Source organism: Microcaecilia unicolor, chromosome 1 (assembly GCF_901765095.1).
Source record: "Microcaecilia unicolor chromosome 1, aMicUni1.1, whole genome shotgun sequence".
Taxonomy (NCBI): Eukaryota; Metazoa; Chordata; class Amphibia; order Gymnophiona; family Siphonopidae; genus Microcaecilia; species Microcaecilia unicolor.
Window position 1 is genome coordinate 510,705,105 of NC_044031.1, and position 20,638 is coordinate 510,725,742.

Consider the following 20,638-nt stretch of genomic DNA (forward strand, 5'->3'; position numbering starts at 1 on the left):
TGTAAGGTTTCGGTCGATTGTGACACCAAGGATTTTCAGGCTATCTGAGACGGGGAGGGCGTTATCCGGGGTGACTGATCACACAAGTTTACATAACGATGCAAATATATTACGCCTGGCTTCAGAAATAACTGTCAAACCTGTGAGTGTATTAGAAGCATCTATTAACACATGGAGTATAAGATCAGTTAGAAAATCTGACTATTAATATTAATGCTGTGCATTTGCAGTTGTAATTTCTGCATGTGCAGTTCAATAACTGGGTGCCACAATTTGGGCATGCAGATGCCATATGCACTTATATGCCATTATAGAATACTAGTGTGCCAGAATATCGGTGCAGACAGTTACGGAAGGCATAATTGTTGCCGCCTAAACACAGCATTTTAGCGCATAACTTACAGCATTCTGTCAGTTACGCATGAAACTGGGCGATCCACCCGTGACCCACCATACTTATGCCCTCCTTGCACTTATCTGCTGAGCAACTAGTGCATGTAAGTTATAGATTAGCACCTAGCACTTACATGCATAAGTGCGCATTATCCCCCTAGTCGCTAAAAACTGCATGCACAATTTACTTGTGCCAATTATTGCAATAATTGGCTTTTTAACAATTATTGGGCACCAATTAGATTTAATTGGCATTTACATGTGTAAATTTAGGCGTGGCTCTTACACATGATCTGAAAAAGGGGTCGTAACAGGGACATAAGTACATAAGTAGTGCCATACTGAGAAAGACCAAAGGTCCATCTAGCCCAGCATCCTGTCACCGACAGTGGCCAATCCAGGTCAAGGGCACCTGGCACGCTCCCCAAACGTAAAAACATTTCAGACAAGTTATACCTAAAAATGCGGAATTTTTCCAAGTCCATTTAATAGCGGTCTATGGACTTGTCCTTTAGGAATCTATCTAACCCCTTTTTAAACTCCGTCAAGCTAACCGCCCATACCACGTTCTCCGGCAACGAATTCCAGAGTCTAATTACACGTATTACACGCATTGTTATACAGTAATGGGGATACGTGCCTAATGTAGGTGCATACATTTGCACCATGTTTCATTTGGTGCACATGACTGCGCCTAAAGTTAGGCACAATTCCCAGCCGTAAACGCTATTCTGTAATCTACACCTATCTTTAAGTGTGGCTTATAGAGTAGCGCTTTTTTCTGTGCTGCTTTTTTTGGTGACATATATAGAATCTAGCCCTATATGCATGTAATTGCTAGCATTCTATAAATGTACGTGTGCTCCTGACGCCAAGTTGTAAAATGAGAGGGTTTATCTTAGCCTTTTAATTGGTAAATCTTTCAATAAAAATAACAGATGTGTATGCTGAAAAAAACAGTTGATTTGTTGTGAAGAAAAAAGAAACCCTAGAAATGCACATCAAGCTGCCTTTCTAAGGGCCCTGTTTACTAAGGTGCGTTAGTGTTTTTAGCGTGCCTACACTTAGCATGCATGCTAACCATGTAGGCGCCTATAGGGATATTATAGGCACATACATGGTTAATGCATGTACATGGTTAATGCACGTTAAAAATGTTAACACCCCTATATCACTGCTTAGTAAACAGGGCCCTAATACTACAGTGCAGTTCTGGCCTCTCTCATATTTAACTTCTTTATAGACTCCCCTGAAATTTATGGCTCCCGGGCTACTGTGATTGCACAATGCTATTAAGATAGCTTCATTTCAATTCAATTTGTCCAAAGTTTAAATGATGGTTCTTTTTATTGTTTTAAATCATAATTAATATTTTTAGAAACGACCGCGAAAGATATACACACGGAAGTTTTGTAAACACTCTTCCAAAGACATTCCAATGCATCAACATTCAACTTTTGAGGGAAACCTCGCCTCCCCCCCCCCCCCCCCCCCACTCTGAAAAAAAGAGCATCAATGCTTCGGACTCATGCACTTAACACTCAGTGGCATTTTTTCAGGATATGCATTGCGATATTTTTAACAGCAAGCATGGTCTCAATACAAGTAGGTTTAATTAGAGACTCGGGAAGCAAAATCCAAAATGCCCAGTGTCCCGTAGTTCAAATGCATAGGCATATGGGATGCCATTTTTGTATGCCCAGTCCATGGAGCTGCCAGAACTCACATCTGAAAATAAAAAGACATATGTTTATTTTTATTCGAGTTCTAATAATTTTTTATTGATTTTCAAATAGCAAACAAGTATAACAAAACAAAAGAATATAAAATCTAACTTGCAATGACTACAACTTATACTCTAGACATATCACAATACATTCTATGCAAATTATTGTGCCTTTCTATTATAGCCCTCTCATATCTAAGATACAATCAAACAAGATTCTACCAATAAAATTCTGTAATAGAAATAGCATCTTTCTAATTACCAATTATCACCTCAAAGGTTATAATTAGTAAAAAGTCAAAGAGCTTTTCTCTCTTCTGTAGGAGTTGACCAGTCCAGAATAATGTTTGGTAAATAATGGGTTCATGTCATTGAAATATGTTCATAATTGTTTTCCATACAAGACATATGTTTATTTATGTGTGTTGATATAAGATTGTTGTTATAAATATTGAAGCCAATGTTCAAATGGCTAGAAGGTTTATCCACTTATCTTTAAGCAGATTTTCAGTGTGGTTAAGTTGGATTGCTGAATAAGGTTCTATAGCAGGCCTAAACTAAATGCACAGTGGCAGCAGTGGTTAGTGGACAATGCATTTGTTCACTGCCACTGACTATATGTATACAGATGTGAATATACTTAGCAATGTGAAAGCCGGTGCTGGAGCTTAAATTAAAACAACAATGACCACTGCCACTGAATATTATCCCCCTTGGTAAAGTGAAGTTACTCACCTACAGCAGGTGTTCTCTGAGGACAGCTGGCCAAGTTTTCTCACAGCTGGTGAAATCATCCAAAGGAGCCCGGTGCAGACGCTGACTAGTGAGATTAATGTACAGCATTCTAGCAATGTCCCACCTTGCATGCGCTGGTGCCTTCCTGCCCGACGTGCGAGCACGGGTCCTTCTGTCATTTATAATAGCTAAAGAATAAAACTCCAAGGGGAGTTGGGAGGGTATGTGAGAATACTTGGCCTGCTGTCCTCGGAGAACACCTGCTATAGGGAGTAACTTTGCTTTCTCCAAGTACAAGCAGATCAGTTGTATTCCCAAAAAACAACAATGTTAGGATAATAGGGACTGAAAACACTGAGGCTTGAAAGTCAAATAATCTTGGACCAAAGAAACTGGGCCTAGTGGGGTGGAGTTGGATTCTAGACATCCAAACAAATTCTTCAGGGCTGCTTGCCCAAACCAGCTGTCATGATGGGTATCCTGCCCAAGGCAGTAATGAGATGTGAATGTGTGGACAGATGACCACGTCACAGCTTTGCAAATCTCCTCTATGGAGACTTCATGTGGGCTACTGATGTAGCCATGGCTCTGACATCATGAGCCTTGACATGACTCTCTAGAGTCATGGGCATAAGTATGTTGTTTATGTTCATTTAGACTTACTATACTGCCTTACCTAATGGCAGATCCTGGCAGTTCACGGGCTAAGTAAAGGAGCTGAAAACTGTTAGCCAATTAGAAATTGTGATTTGCCAATGGCTACCCTCATCTGGTTTGTGTCTGAAGAAACAAAAAACTGGTTGGATTGTCTATGGGCTTAAGTCCACTCCAGATAGAAGGGTAAGGCTTGCTTGCAATCTAAGGTATGTAGTACACTCTCACCAGGATGGGAAAAATGTTGGCAGAACAATTGACTGATTAAGAGGGAACTCAGAAACTACCTTAGGAAGGAACTTGGGATGCATGCAGAGAAGTAATCTACTGTGGTGAAACTTAGTGTAAGGTGGATCAGTTATTAGGGCCTGTAGCTTACTGACTGTGAGCTGAAGTGAACACCACCAAAAATTCAACTTCCCAGGTCAAATACTTCAGATGATGCAAATCAAGTGGCTCAACAGGAGCTTTCATCAGCTGGGTGAGGACAACACTGAGATCCCATGAAACAGTTGGAGGTTTGACAGGGGACTTTATCAATAGCAAACCTCTCATAAAGTGAACAACAAGAGGCTGTACAGAGATGGGCTTACCTCCTACACAGTGATAAGTACTAATTGCACTTAGATGAATCCTTACAGAGTTGGTTTTCAAACCAGACTCCGAAGTGTGCAGTTTTTGTGTATGGCAATTGAGGGGATCTAAGGTGTTGCTCTCACATCAGACGGCAAACCTCTTCCATTTAAATAAGTAACACATCTTAGTGAAACCTTTCCTGGAAGCTAGCAAGATGCGAGAGACACCCTACAATAAATCTAATGATTCAGATTCTGTAAACTGCTTGTTGCTTCGGACCTGCGAGACAAGTGCTGTCAAGGTCTCGGCTCTTGCTTGTGAAAGAAAAGCCCGAGCCTTTAATATATCGAGCAGGGCTCCTATGTACTCCAATTGCAGAACCCGGAGAAGATGAGACTTGGGATAATTTATGACGAAGCCTAGTAATTCCAACACCCAAATAGTTAGGAGCATTGACTCTGTCATTCCCTCCTGCAATGTGCTCTTGACCAGTCAATGTCCAAATAAGGAAACACACATACTCCCAGTCTGCACAAATATGCTGCAACTACCACTAGACTCTTCGTGAATACCCTCGGAGCTAACGTGAGGCCAAATGTCAGAATGTGATACTGGTAATGGTGTTTCCCTATTCGGAATCTGAGATACTTCTTATGACTGGGAAGTATTGAAATGTGGGTATAGGCATCCTTTAAGTCCAGAAAGCATGTTCCCCTCATTGAGATATACCTCTATGACCTCTTGAAGATTGCTGGGGATATATCTATATCTATTTTTGAACCCAGAAGTTTCTTCCTGCTCCTTTGTGCCTCCAGTTCAATCGGCACTAGGGCTGGGATCTAGATGCCATGAGCCTTCATTTGCAAACGTCCAGGGATTTAGGAGAGACCAACTGTCTATGCCAAAAGCTGGAAACTGAGGGGGACTGTCCAACCCCTCCACCAGGAAACACCTTGGTATGTTCTTCTGCAGTCCAGTGGGGATAGCCATGGCTTCCAGGGGACTTTGATCATAGATGATAGGAAGTATTTGATTAGTCATGAACCTATCATGGAGGTTAATGCCATTTCCAGACATAAAAGCCAGCTCTGAGGGTGTCAGTGGGTGCTGAGCACCTCAATATTGAGCCAGCTCTTTCACTGTGTTCAGGGATGGGTAATTTGTATTGTGTTTGGCACACCCAATCATTTGGAAATGTTGGCACTTACGTCTCCAGAAAAGGAGGAGAGAAGGTTCAGTTATTAGGGGACCATCATTATGTGATTATACTCGCAAGTTCCAATCAACTGAAGCCTATTTAGGAAGTCAATTTTATTAGATAAGTCTCCAATTTAGGAAGTTAAGTTGAACCTCAGAGGTCATATAATCCAACTTTCTAGTGCCAACTATATAAGTTCTCAGGGGTGAGAACATCTAAATTTTCCATCCAGGATGGATTAAGAATTGCATGGTCACTCTACAAACTCATAGTGATGGATTTGAATCATTTAGTGCTGCTCTGATTAAAGAATTTGCATTTCCTTCACTGAACAGTATGCCCAAGTACCACCCTTTTCTTTAAGTAAATGTCTCCAAGGTCCACTTAATGGAAAGTGTTCTTTAAAATCAGTGTAGAAAAGTGAAAGTACTTATCTGAATTCACTGATTACTATAGTTCCTCAATTGAAGATTTCTTCTAGAGAATAGAAAATTTTCCCATCGCTGCCTGTTCCCACTGGTAATCTAACCAATACCCATCCCTACCTGTTATGTATTGGTAATTCCTTTAATACCCCACCCAAACTTTCCTTCACATTCTAGAGTGTATAAACATTAAAACCAATGGAAAAACATTTATTTTTTCTTCAGTCTGGTGTTCTGGCTGCCCATCTGGGCATTCCAAGTCTCATTCTAGCACTTCAGTAGTCCCTTCTCAGTGCATTCCAAGCCTAATTCTGGCACTGCCAGAGAGTTTGACTACACTCCGGGAAACCCAAAGCAACTTCTTCCATCCCTCTAGGAATCCTGCAAACACTGAAGTCATACCTGTGGGATTCCTGCGATCCCCATTCCTGTGCAGCTCTCTAATTTTTTCACCATTCTTCACCAATTTTTTTAAAACTGTAATGTGTTGAAAATGTTACTTATACTACTACTAGGCCAATATAGCACTATGTTTTGATACATTAGGCTCTATCTTCTGTATATTATAGCGCAACTGGGATGCTGTTAACTTTCATGAAATAATGCACCTTGTGAAGTTTGACACAAGTTGTGTTATTTAATTTGTATAACAGTGAACTGCTTTGCAGATCATTATTAATATGCATTTGCACTATTTTTTGCACCAAGGTGTGTTATTGGCAAACAATGCATGCTATTAACAATAATGCAGCTTAGTAAATAGACCTCTAAATTTGATACATATTTACTCTGAGTATCAAAAGGGATTTAAATGTTCTTCTTTTATGGACAACCTTGTTCAAACACACAAAAAAGCATTTGTTGATGCACTGGCATGAAATGACTTACAAAGTGTACTGGAAGCTGGACCATATTTGTATCTTACACCATATGCTGATTGAAGAGCGACTACTGCATTGTATGCTGCAAATTCCTGTACCATAGAAGAAAAATGTGTATTATTTTTTTTACAAGGCTTTGTTCACTAGATGAACCCTTAGATAACCAAAACAAAAATTATTATATTTGAAAATAATGTAATGTATCAGTACATAACAGCTGGAGTTACAAATGTGCATTACCATATTAGCAGGTGCTATTTTTCTCCAGTTCCCATTTTATGCAGTGGGATCTAGTTACTAATAATACACATTGATTAAAGCAGCATATATGGTCTAGGGCATGATTAGGGTGAATGGAGACAGAGCAGTCCTTTTCAGGATCAACTCCATTCACCCTAAATGTGCTCTATGTCTAGGCCGCCTCGTTTTTCTAGCTTAATTACAGTGTCAGAATATAATTAAGCCAGAATCAGAACATATATGTGGCGTTCATCAACCTGATAAAACGACCGTCAATCATGAAGTTTTGTGAAAAGTGTTTGCCAGATCTGGCTAACCTAAATAATTCAGCGAGGTCCTCAGCAGCCTCCGTGATAAAATGAATGCTACCACTCTCAAAACTGTTACAGGAATAGATCCATTCATGATTAGAATTTGAGTCAAGCCAGGATGTGTTATCACACCAATCCTTAGCTCCATCTTTATGATCTCCAGTTTGCGCTGGTATCTCTTTGTAGAGGCTTACAAATGTTTAGGTATCTTAATCAACACCTGGGAAGACTAAGGTTCCAGCTAGCTTACATTAAGGTTTTCAAATGACTCGCCACAAATCACACTTGTTCAGGCATTCTCAACCCAGTCCTCAGGACACATCCAGCCTGTCTGATTTTCAGGATACTTACAGTGAATATGTATGAAAAAATACAATGTTAATACAAATCAAATAAATATGGATGTAAAAAACAATGACAATAAAAACATACCATTCTAGTTGACAATGCAAAGATAACAGTCTATATACTTTACATTATCAACTACAGTATGTTTTTATTGCCATTAGTTTTTTTTCACAATCAAAAACAAAGAGTGAAAAGCCAACTCACAGTGATTCAACACCACAACGGAATGGTGATGGAAAAGACCTCAGATGACTGTGGTATCAAAAGAATGTCTCCATAAGAAATATCATAACATTCAAACCACAGTTCACAGCTTCTATCATCCGTCAGAAAACCCACCAACCAAAAACATTTATTGATTTTATGAAAAAAATTTATTTTGTGAAACATAATTCTTGTCATTAAACAACATTATAACATGTTCATTTTCTGCTTCTGTGTAACCATAAAAGCTGAACTTAGCTTTAGGGCGATCTGAGGCAATCAGATGGTCCCGAGTAATCCCAACAGGGATCCATTTCACTGCTCAGCTTCCTTAGGGGATTTCGTATACTACCCCCACGGCCGCCATTTTGTTCCCTTGCTGTCAAGCTTAATTTCTGACAGCACTGAGTTGCTACCTGGGCAGCATATTTGATCCCCTGAAAAAGCCATGCTAGCGATTCCTGCATGGCAAATGAAAGGAAGCCCAGGAATCACTAACACAGCTTTGTAAAGGAAGCCCTAAAGTAGGAGGAGTTAGATTGCCAGAGATCCAGCAAGCTAATGTTTTTTCTGGATTAAAAACAAGCCTATGTGATTGTAGCTAGGTGGAAACCTCGGAAAGACAGGTCTGAAGTGGTAGGAGAACCAGATAAATGGGATCAGTGTAGTCAGGAATGACGTTAAGTGGGGCCCCACAGTCCCAGGGTACCCCGCAGTCCAGGCATCTCTTCCCCTTCTCCTCACCACAGTCTGTCTCCTCCTCCCTTCCTGATCTTCTTGAAAAATGTATTTCCCTCCTCAGAGGGGCCCCAGCATGGCAGCCATTTTCACAAGTTGCCTCCCTCTGACACAATTTCCTGTTTCTGCCTGGGCGGATCAGATTGCGGCAGAAAGGGAAAGCTTACGGGACAACCAGAGATAGCTTTTAAAGATAGCTGTGGTGTCAGGTTCCTCTGAACAGGGAAATAAAAATTTTAAAGAAGACCACAAGGTGAGGGGAAGGGAGGGAGATGGACTGTGGTGGGGAGAAGGAAAAGAGATCCCTGGACCGTGTAGTAGCAATACAGGTGGGGATATTGAGGGAATCAAGGACACCCTCCTTAATTTCTGCCCTGGGATCCACCATGTCTAAAACCGGGCCTGAGTGTAGTGGAGCAAGAGAATGTCATCTTCATAATGAGAAGTGCAAGGGACTGAGGTAAAGGTTAAAAAGGCAGGGGGAAAGAATAGACCCTTGTGGAACACCGCAGGAGAGAGTATGTGATGAGGAGAGGGATGTAGAAGTACAAACTTGAACAGTACGGTCCTTCAAACCAATTCAATACAGTATTACCAATGCCAATTGAGGAAACTCTGTCTAGAAGAAGGGTATGATGAACCAAATCAAATGCTGCCGAGAGATCAAGTGAGACAAGAGCAACAAGACTAGATACCTGATTTGAGTTTATTGTGGAGTTTGCTAAGCATGGATGTCAGAACTGTCTCGGTGCTGTATAGTAGATGATGGCAGAAAAAGACCTGCACGGTCCATCCAGTCTGCCCAAGAAATGTGCCACTTTTTTGTGTATACCTTACCTTGATTTGTACCTGTCTTTTTCAGGGCACAGACCGAAATCCCAATTGATGGGGTTACAGAATATTCATAGCTTCAAGGTGTGTCTGAAGCTGTGAAAAACCCAACATTTTCTAAAACTTTAGACAAAAATAGTAGGTTAGAAATTAGTCGGTAGTTACTGGAACTGGATGAAATCAGAGTACATTTCTTTAGAATAGGTCGAATAAGCGCCGGTGTAGGGACAGTACCTGACTGAAGAGATTGTGAAATAATTATGTGAGAGCAGGAATCAGGAGAGTAAGCCATTTAGATGGGAGCGGGTCAAGGCCATAGGTTGCAAAATGCATCTGAGAGATGACCTAGCAAGAGAGTCCTGAGAAGGAATATTAAAGAAGATCCAGGGTATAATGAATTCACAAGAAGAAGAAACTGAGGATGTAATATAGTAACCTTATTAGAAAAGTGCTAAGCCAGGTTCTCAGAAGAGGGGATATTGCAATCCTGCATGGCTGATGGCAATTTTGTAACAGAGCTAAAAATGTTGAAAGGTTGTTTATAAGAATTCATGGCTGATATTAGCAAATTTGAAAAGTAGAAACTTTTTGCCTCGCATACACGAGCTAGATAGAATCTATGGACAACTGACAATGGTTATGAGCAGAAAGTAGTCGATGTTTACGCCAGTGGTGGTCAGCACAGCGTGCCTGTTGTTGGAGCAGTTTCAGACCAGTGTGATACCAGGGTTGACATTTACAAGAGGGGGTTTTGAATAAATTGATTGGGGGGGGGGGGGGGCAGCAATCATGCCTAGAATGGCATTCCAGTATTTAACCTTTTGGTCAGGAAAAAAGTAGTGAAGGAACCGGGAAATAAGTCGGTGAGGTGGGAAAGAGTGCTAACATCCACCAAATTCAGTGGCCACTGACCAGAGGAAATACAGGACACAGACATGAAAGAAAGAATGATGTTAAATAGAAGACAAAGATAATTGGACCAGGATACGGGGAAGGAACGGCAATTAAGAGACTAAGAAAGAAGAAACTTCATGCGAGATTACAAGATCCAATGTGTGGCTAGAAAATTCTTTTGAATTCAGATGAGATGGACAAATGCATGCTAGCCCTCCACTCCCACCTAGATAGGCAGGAAGAGTAGACCACTATATAATCTGTACGACAGCTCTGGAAGAGGTAGGATTCTTCACCCTGTAGGAGCCAGGTTTAAGTGAGGCAGAGCATGTCCAATTTGTTGGTAGTGAGGAGATCATGAATCACTGAAGTTTTCTGTTTAACTGAGTGACAGTTGAGAAGAGTGTCAGAAGGCCAAAGATGGTGTGGAAAGAGAGGATGGCGGCATGGGATAAGGTTACTGACCTGGTATGCATGTTGACCTGGGATAAGGTTACTGACCTGGGGAAGAACATGTTGAATATGGTTGGAAGACTACAGTGCAGGAATAGGCTTAGGTGAATCCATGGGAGAGCAGAGAAATGGAATCAAGTAATAAATTAAGAATCACCAGTGTAGGATGGAATATCACATCATGAGAGGAGTCCTAGAAAGAGATGAGGGGAATTATTATCCACATAGAGGATAGGAATACAGAGGAGCTCGCCTAAGGAGCACGACCTGCTCCTTATGCATGCTCCTTCAGTGCACGTGAAACTTCACTGACAGCAGAAATAAATAATCACTCAGGTCTGGTCAAGAGAGATGACAGCGGTCAGGTGGTATTGGCAGAGGAGCATCTTTGCTTTTCTGACTAGTTTACTAGCTTCGCTTAGCTTTTCCAGATATTGTTGGCCACCTTCCTTGTTCTCTGATCTCTGTAATTTATGAAGGCTAAGCTCTTATTTCTTACTTTTTCTGCTACTACTTTTGAGAACCAAAGTGGTCTTCTTTTCCTCTGCCTTGTATTTACTTTCCAATAAAAAAAGGACATGAAATGAGATTGAAGGGGGGCAGACTCAAGAAAAATGTCAGGAAGTATTTTTTCACAGAGAGAGTAGTGGATGCTTGGAATGCCCTCCCGCGGGAGGTGGTGGTAATGAAAACGGTAACAGAATTCAAACACGCGTGGCATAAACATAAAGGAATCCTATTCAGAAGGAATGGATCCTAAGGAGCTTAGCCGAGATTGGGTGGCAGAGCCAGCCGGTGGTGGGAGGTGAGGATAGTGCTGGGCAGACTTATACGGTCTGTGCCAGAGCCAGTGGTGGGAGGCGGGGCTGGTGGTTGGGAGGCAGGGATAGTGCTGGGCAGACTTATACAGTCTGTGCCCTGAAGAGGACAGGTACAAATCAAAGTAGGGTATACACAAAAAGTAGCACATATGAGTTTGTCTTGTTGGGCAGACTGGATGGACCATGCAGGTCTTTTTCTGTCGTCATTTACTATGTTACTATGTCCTTAAAATAGCTCCTTTTAGTTTTGCCCGCTGCTTTTCCTCTTCTCCTAGATGTAGAATCACTATAAACCATCCAGAACATTCATGAACTCTGAAATCACAGGCCCTGATTATGAGCACCAGGTATCACCCTTGAGCAATGACCATGACTACCTTCACTTGCTGATCTGGGAAACAGATGATCCTCCAAGGGTTCAAACAGGAACCTTCCTCATGGCTACTGGGTCACCGTCTTTAAACTTTCTATCCCAATTTCTATCAGTCAACTTTCCTCTTCACCCTTCTTTCCTAATACCTACCTATTTTCTTTTGCTTCTGTTCTTATTTACCATTGCAGTATTTTTATGTAGGCACTTTGGGCAAAATTCAGTAAATGGTGCCCAAAGGTCGCTTAGAACTAAGCGACCTTTATAAAACAGCACTTAGAATGGATTCCTGCGCCCAGAGGACTTATGTTTGCTGAAACCTGGTGTAAATCCTCATGTCCAACTGATGGCAAATGGATGTGCAAATCCAACTATTCTATAATATCACACTTAATTTCTGAGAATGCTCCTGACCCACCTGTGCCCCTCCTATGGCCACAGCCCATTTTTATGTGCTATGAAATTTAGGTATTGATGTTATAGAATAGCGACTAGACAAGATGTGCACATAAATCCAAATTGATGCCAATTACCTGCAATTATTGACAGCTGACACCTCGTTTACTCATTAATTTGCATGCGCGTCTGCCCTCTGTGCCCAACTTTATGTGCCCAACTTTGGGCGAACTATATAGAATCCGGGGGGTTCATCTCTCCTGCTTACACAGAATTCATCTTAAAGATAAATGTATCAGTTCAGTGTCTGTTAATAAAGGCAATGTAAACAAGATAGAATCTGCATGGTGCTATCAGTATACTCTCCGGTTTCAAAGCAGTAACTCTAAATAATTTAACAACTAACTGAAACTGTTACTGGCAGCACAGTAGATTGGCATGCTGTGGGAACATGGCATGGATTACACTGTTGGGGGTCTATTTTGGCTGTTCAGCCTTGATTAGCTAAATGGTAGTAAGCTAAATGCCTCATAAAGATTATTCTGAGGTTAACAAATCAAAAATAGTATTAAATGACTGGTACAGAATACACAGATTTTTAGTTTCCCTCCTTGGTGCCAGCACACTGTAAAGTCCTGTAGCATGCAAATTTTAATGGGAATAATGTTTTCATAGGACCATGCCAATTCTAGCTTTTATAGATACTCCAGGGCATTTTAGCAGTAAAAAAAAAAAAAGTGTTGCAGGTTTATGCAATACTATTGTACCTTATCACTGTTAATGTTTCAGTGGAGAACTACAAAAAAGATACAAGCACTAACCTCTAATTCTATAATCTTAGGATCAGATTCATTAAATGGCACCCAAATTTGGGGGCCAGAAAAAATTGGCATGGAGCACTATTCTATACAGCAGTGTTTCCCCAAGTCCAGTCCTGGAGTACCCCCTGCCAGTCAGGTTTTCAGGATATCCACAATGAATATGCATGAAAGAGATTTGCACGTAATGGAGCCAGTGTATGCAAATCAAGTTCATGTATATTTATTGTGGATATCCTGAAAACCTGACTGGCAAGGGGTACTCCAGGACTGGACTTGGGAAACACTTTGCTATACAAGCTCTCCGAGTTGAGTGTTCTTTGTAGAATTGTGCTTACAGCCCATTCCTCTGCCCAAATTTAGGCACCGGTATTTACGCCAGCTGAAACCTGGTGTAAATACTGGGACCTAACTCTTGGCATTTGGATGGGGGAATGGTGCTAATCTATAACTCTGTGCACACATTTTTGTAATACCTTTACCATGCCCCTGGCCACACCCCTTTTGAGTTGGGCACTAGGGTATTTAGGTGCGTATGGTTATAGAACACTGCGCAGGAAGATGCGTGCACAAAATCTAATTAATGCCAATTAACTGCAATAATTGACTTATCAATTTATTGCTAGTTAATGGCTTGTTAGCTAATTACTTGTGTGTGCATCTTTGATCCTCATGCAAATTTCAGTGCCCATATTTGGGTGCCATATATAGAATCCGGGGCTTAACATCTAAATGTGAGTGCCATTTGCATGCTATGATTAAAGAATACCAGCACTTATATGCAACATTCACATTGAAAATGGATTTTACATAAGGCATGGTGAGTAGCATGTGTTAAATTGTACGCATGCCCAATTAACACGGGCTACTCAATTGAGTAACAAGCCAGTGACAATTGGCTGATAACAACCAATCATCACTAATTGGAAATAATTGGAATTTACTTGTGTTTATTTTTAGGCATTTTCAAAAAAGAGGTGCACGTAAATTCTAACATGTGTAGATGAAAAGGGACCGCGTCCATTGGAGGAGTGTGTGTGTGTGTGGGGGGGAGGGCATTGATCAAATTTACGCACGTTGTTACAGAATTAGGAAAACTCACCCGCACCTAGATGTTGGTATTTACACCAGGTTTTCAGTGGCCTCAATGGCCATGTCTAAATGTAGACGTGTTCCCCTGTCCTATGAACTATTCAATACACCGCACCTCATAGGAGCCAGCTCTGTGGGTACTTGAGTACCTCCAATATTGAGCAAACTCTTGGATTGTGTCCAGGGAGGGGTAATTTCAATTGGGTTTAACACCCCCAATCATTTTGAAAAGTTGGCTCCTATGCAGCACCTAACTTATAGAACAGCACTTTGTGCTTTAATTGGACGCATCCAGATTTTAGATATCATTTACAGAATCTGGCCCTATGTGTGCACTACGCACTGTGCTATAAGTTAGTTTAGCATGCTACAAGCTCCTTGTTTCCAGCTCTGAGCAGCAGGCTGGGACTTCTCGTGCGAGAAGTCTCAGCATGCTGCTCTGAGCCAGAAACAAGCAGCAGGGAGTGGTGGTAGTCCATTTATTGGCTGGTGGGGCTTGACATCCCTGCCAGAAAAGGTATGCCTAGCATGCTCGCATGGGGGGGGGGGGGGGGGGGGGGAGGAGAAGAGAGAGAGAGAGACATGCATTACCTCCTCATAAACTCTCACAAATCTGTTCAGTAGCAAAACATCTAAATTGCTCAAAAGAATGTTGTTAAAATCTTACAATGAGACACCAAAGGTGCCCCTAATTTTTCCAGTGTTAATACTAGATCTATGTTCATTAATTCTCACATTGCCTACATAAACCTTCTGACATGGGCAAAGCAAAATATAAACAACAAAATCAGATTTGCAGGTGGTATCAGATTTAAGAAAATGTCTTGCCATTCAATGGATTTTTAAATTTGGTCAATTCTAGTGTCACACTACAAGTCTTACAATTACGAGCTCTACAACATTTGTGCCCTAACTGCTTGCACGGATCAACAACCTGATCAGTAGGCAATATAACTGAACCTGGACACTTTAATATTCCCTTATCTCTTGATTGTCCTGTTTGTCTGTCCTAATTAGATTGTAAGCTCTGTGGAACAGGGACTGTCTCTTCATCTTCAAGTGTACAGTGCTGCATACGTCTAGTAGCACTTTAGAAATGATAAGTAGTAGTAGTAGTCCACACCCCCAAATTTCAGGGCTGGTTAAAAATTTACCAACATTTACACATATAACTTATAGAATACAAGTTATGGGCTTAATTGCAAACTTACGCACCAACAGTTAGACCTGCCACAAGTGTGTTCATGCCTAAATGTTGGTGCACAAATGGGTGCCCAGATGCTGTTATAGAACAGCGTTTAGTGCCTAGCATTTCGGCACCTATTTCTTGGCATCCTATAGAAAATTGACCCTTAATTGGTCTAAATTTATTGGGCCTAATATTTAAAATGATTTAACAGGGCAGGAGCCTCTCCTGCCCAGTTCAATCATGTTGACCAGGGCAAATCTGGATATTCAGCAGCACTCAATCATTAGGCAGTGCCAGGACGGTTCAGAAGCGGAGTCAGGGTGGAGCAGAAAGTTACCCAGTTCACAGTGATTTTCCCTCTGCCAACGGGGTAACTATTCAGATAAAATTAGGACAGCAAAAAGGTCAGCAGGCTGAATATTGCCCCCTTTGTAGCCTAGTGGTTAGTGCAGTGGACTTTGATCCTGGGGAACTGAGTTCAAGTCCCACTGCAGCTCCTTGTGACTCTGGGCAATTCACTTAACCCTCCATTACCCCTGGTACAAATAAGTACCTGAATATACTATATAAACCACTTTGAATGTAGTTGCAAAAAAACCTCAGAAAGGCAGTATATGAAGTCCCATTTCCCTTTATTTGTATATTTTTGGAACTATTGACACAAATTGGCATTAATTAGAATTTACGTGCAGAGCTGCTGTTACGTTCCTCACCTGGTTCCAGGCCTGCGCGGCTGATTCGCCGGCGAGGTGCGGTCCGGCTGAGATAGCTGGCTATTTTGGATGTGGTTTCTCCAGGATGGGTCTGTTTCCGTTTCCTGTTTCTGGCAGCAGTCATCTTGGTTGGATCAAGGACAGCAGCCATCTTGGCTAGCTCAGGAGGGGGCAGCCATCTTGGAGTAACGAGGTCAGGAAGGAAGCCCATATTTGGACATAGGCACCTCTGCTGATGGGGGCAGCCATCTTGAATCAGCTGCACATGCTTGAGCCTAATTCCTCCACTACTTAAGGCCCTGTCTTCAGTCCTTTGTTGCTTCGGCCTGAATTGTTTCAGAGGTCCATGCTGGAGTTCTGGTCACCGGCTTTCCTCAGTTCCTGTTTTCCTGTGTACCAGACCTCGGCTTGTTTTCCTGACCACGATTGTTTGCTGCCTGCCTAGACCATGGACTGGTTTGACTATTCTTTGCCCTACGGATTACTTGGCTATTGGACTGTGTCTGCTTGCCTGTCAGCCTGGTCAGCGGCTGTGCAACCCCGCCGGTTTCAGAAGTCCTGGTGGCCACCTGCAGCTGGGAGCTCAACTCTTGGTGAACGGTGGTCGCTTCCCAGGTGAAGCTAGGGGTTGTCTGCCTGCCTGACCGAATGCGGCGTCACTCCATCTCTGCCGTGCTCAGTCGGGGCACAGGGGCTCACTACTACCGGGTCATAACAGCTGCCTAGTCATATTCTATAACATGATACGTGTAAATTCAAAGTCGCATAGTTGAAAAGGAGTGTGGCCATGGGTGTGGAATGGGCGGGTCATGGGCATTTCTAAAATCTATGTGCATGGTTATAGAATACACCCAGTCCGCGTGTAATTTAGGCATCTGCATTTTGCCCGCAACTCTATTTAGTTGTGCAAATGGGTGCTCAGTGTATTCTATAAACCGCATTGAAATTTAGGCTTATTCTATAATATGCCTTAGACGTATTTTGTTTTAGTGATGAATTTTTAGGCGTCATATATAGAATCTATTCCTTAGTGGTAAATAATCAAAACTAGGCGTATTGACGCAAACTCAGTGAATATTTTTACCTGTGTGGTATATACCAGCAGGGCCGCCGAAAGGGAGGGGCAGGGGGGACAAAATTCTCCGGGCCCAGGCCTCCAAGGGGGGCCTGGCGCCGCAGTCCCCTCCACCCGCCCCCATCCATCAACCACCGGGCCGGGCCCCCCTGAATTCAAATCATAGCGTCTCACCTCGACCTCGCTCCATATGAAAGAAGCACAGCAGTGCGCAGTCTGCAGATCACCTCCCTTCGGGCCTTCCCTCCCTGTGTCCCGCCCTCGTCTGACATAACTTGCACGAGGGCGGGACACAGAGAGGGAAGGCCCGAAGGGAGGCGATCTGCAGACTGCCGCTGCTGCGCTTCTTTCACACGGAGCGAGGTCGAGGTGAGGTGCTATGATTTGAATTCAGGGGGGCCCGGCCCGGTGGTGGACGGAGGGGGTCGGGGGGGGGGGGGGGGGCGATGACGACAACCTCGAGGGTGGGCGGCGGGGGCGGGGCCCCGGGGGCGGCCTTGCCCCGGGCCCGGCCCAGTCTCTCGGTGGCCCTGTATACCAGTAATCAAATCATACCTACATACCCACCCACCTATACCTGCCACTGACATACACCACCTGCCCCATCCCCTCCCTACTGACACACACACCAACCTACACACAAACACCACCTACACCATCCTATATAATCAAAAAACCCATCAAAGCAGTGTACAATCAAAAAAAATCATAAAATATATTTTAAAACAAGAAAACACCCTCATATCCAGAAATAATAATATATTATACACCATCTATATTCCCCACCTATAGACATGCACACTGATGACTCCAGGATATAGACACCAACTTTTCAAAATGATTGGGGGTGCTGAAATTTTTTTTTTAACAGGTGGTGCATTCCCCCCTCCCTCCCGTCCCCCTCCCTCTCAGCTACTACTACTACTACTACTATTTAGCATTTCTATAGAGCTACAAGGCATACGCAGCGCTGCACAAACATAGAAGAAAGACAGGCCCTGCTCAAAGAGCTTACAATCTAATAGACAAAAAATAAAGCAAATCAAATCAATTAATGTGTACAGGAAGGAGGAGAGGAGGGTAGGTGGAGTTCCAGGTCCCCCTCCCTCCGAGTTCCATGCCCCCCTCCCTCCCTCCCTCTGAGTTCCAGGCCCCCCTTCTCCCTCTGAATTCCAGGCCCGCCTCCTCCCTCTGAGTTCCAGGCCCGCCTCCTCCCTCCGAGTTCCAGGCCCCCCTCCCTTCCTATCTCCCTCCGGAGTTCCAGGCCCTCCCTCCCTCCGAGTTCTAGGCCCCCTCTCTCTCCCTCCCTCCGAGTTCCGAATTGTAAAAGTCATCTTACCTTGGGGTCCCGGCAGCAGCAGTGAAAGGCGTGCAGGCTTGGCGCTTCAGCCTTCCCTTCTCTCTCAGCTCTGGTCCTGCCCTCATTTCCTGTTTCCGCAAGGGCGGGACCAGAGCTGAGAGAGAAGGGAAGGCTGAAGCACCGAGCCTGCACGCCTTTCACTGCTGCCGCCAGGACCCCGAGGTAAGATGACTTTTAAAATTCTGGGCGGCACACAGGAAGGCGAGGGCGGACTGGCGGAGAACTGTTGAGGGAGATGAGGGCGGGCACCTGGCAGGTCGGGCTGGCGAAGGGAACTTCTGGTTCCGGCGGGTGAAATATTCAGGGAGCTCGAACACCCACAGCACCCACGGAGTCGGCGCCTATGCTCCAGAACATCCTGGTCCTGGATCCTCAATGCTCGGGGCTTAACCCCCTCTATATGCCACCGAGACCACCTTGCCAAGGATGGAGGAGTGGCCTAGTGGTTAGTGCTGTGGACTTTGATCCTGGGGAACTGAGTTCAATTCCCACTGCAGCTCTTTGTGACTCTGGGCAAGTCACTTAACCCTCCATTGCCCCTGGTACAAAATAAGTACCTGAATATATGTAAACCGCTTTGAATGTAGTTGCAAAAACCTCAGAAAGGTGGTATATCAAGTCTAATTTCCCTTTCCATTAATAAGCACTACTTTCAAGGGCCTTGCTCACTGCACAGCCACACTAAAGCTTTTCAAAAGCTTTAATGTTTTTTTAACAAAACAAAACTCATGACATCTTCATATCACTGACTTGTATGGTTGTATCTGGGAAAGGAAAGAATCCCAACAGGTAATTTCTTATTTTCCCCTTTTACAATTTCTGTTTTACATGGCATTGCAGTCCAGGTTTTCTGATGCTTTAAGCACACACACAGAGCAGTGCCTTACAAGTACCTGCTTATAATGTGCAATTGTCCTCCGCTTTGGACTTGATGGTTAAGCAGATTATAAATACCAAATTAAATTAAAATCTTAATACAAATTAATACAAAGTCTATGTGCTGAACTACAGTCTTCCTTCCAGTACTAACCAGCTTTAACTGACCTTTCTTATTGTGCATGTCTGCTTCATATTTCAGGGCAACCTTTTGCATCTGCAGGTGCACCCTTAAGCTTTCCCTTTCTTATCACTTCCTTTCTAGTCTGGATAAGAAAGTAAATCTCATAACTAGAAGCAAAACATCCTATAAAGCCAACTCATAGTTATCTTTCTGTATATCTCTTTCTTCCACGGGCTTTTAAATAGCTTAAGCTCCTTAAGTAGCTGACACAGCAGGCTGTTGGAGGCAAATCTCTTCTCCTTCCTCAGGCGCCCAGTTACCTATTGTGGAGACCAAACAATTCCTCAGGCTCATCTGCCTGTATCTAGGAAAACAAGCAAGGAGAAGGAACCTTGCTGCAGTGGCTAATCACCCACTCTCTTGGGGAAATCCTTCCTGCTTTCGCCATAGGCTATGAGAAGGCTTAGTAATCAAGTACCTGGGAGCTTGCTAATTCACCCTCCTCCCAGGTTCCTCAAGCACCTGCTCTTCTTTCCCAACTTCAGCCTTATTGCCGGCTGGGAAGTGTAGTCAAAATCCCTTTTAAAGGGACCAAGCTTTAAAGCGACTGAATTTGAACACAGGACTTTCCCCGTTTTTCTGCTTTTCTGGCTGCATCCACAGTGGCCTCCAAGCTACATACCACAACACATATCTCACATGTCCTCCTCAGTGACACATTACTAACATCATTTCTATAGCACTATTAAAAATACAATTTATATACACATAAGAGGCAGTCCCTTCTTAGTGGAGTTTATAATCTATTCAAGACAGATAAACAGAACAAATAAGAAAATTAAGAAGTTTAATGTAATGGCTAAACTGACATGGACATGAACATAATAAGGGGTTAAGATTCAAAACAGCCTTAAAAAGGTAGATTTAGGCTGGCTTTGAATAAAGCCTGAGAGGGAGCATGACACACTATCTCAGGAAGTTTATTTCAAGCATATGCCCCTGGATTCTATATAGCGTGACTTGAGTTACGTGCGCAAATCCAGTCATATTCTGGACTTGCGTGCACAACGTAGTTACTAAGCCAATCAGCGCCGATAATTGCCAATTAACAAGCAATTATTGACACTAACTGGCATTAATTAGAATATACACGCACAACTGTGTAAGTCGCATAGTTGGAAAGGGGGCATGGCCATG

At 43.0% G+C, this 20,638-nt stretch overlaps 1 protein-coding gene across 1 annotated transcript in view; it reads right to left on the reverse strand.

Moving 5' to 3' along the window:
* Positions 1 to 1,541: 1,541 nt before the first annotated feature.
* The window catches only part of CPA6 (carboxypeptidase A6), a 183,491-nt gene continuing 164,394 nt past the window's right edge, over positions 1,542 to 20,638 (reverse strand). Inside the window, 3 exon segments of the mRNA XM_030190168.1 lie at positions 1,542 to 2,026; positions 2,029 to 2,121; positions 6,596 to 6,680. Of these exon segments, the coding sequence (XP_030046028.1) occupies positions 1,935 to 2,026; positions 2,029 to 2,121; positions 6,596 to 6,680 (270 nt within the window). The 3' untranslated portion in view covers positions 1,542 to 1,934.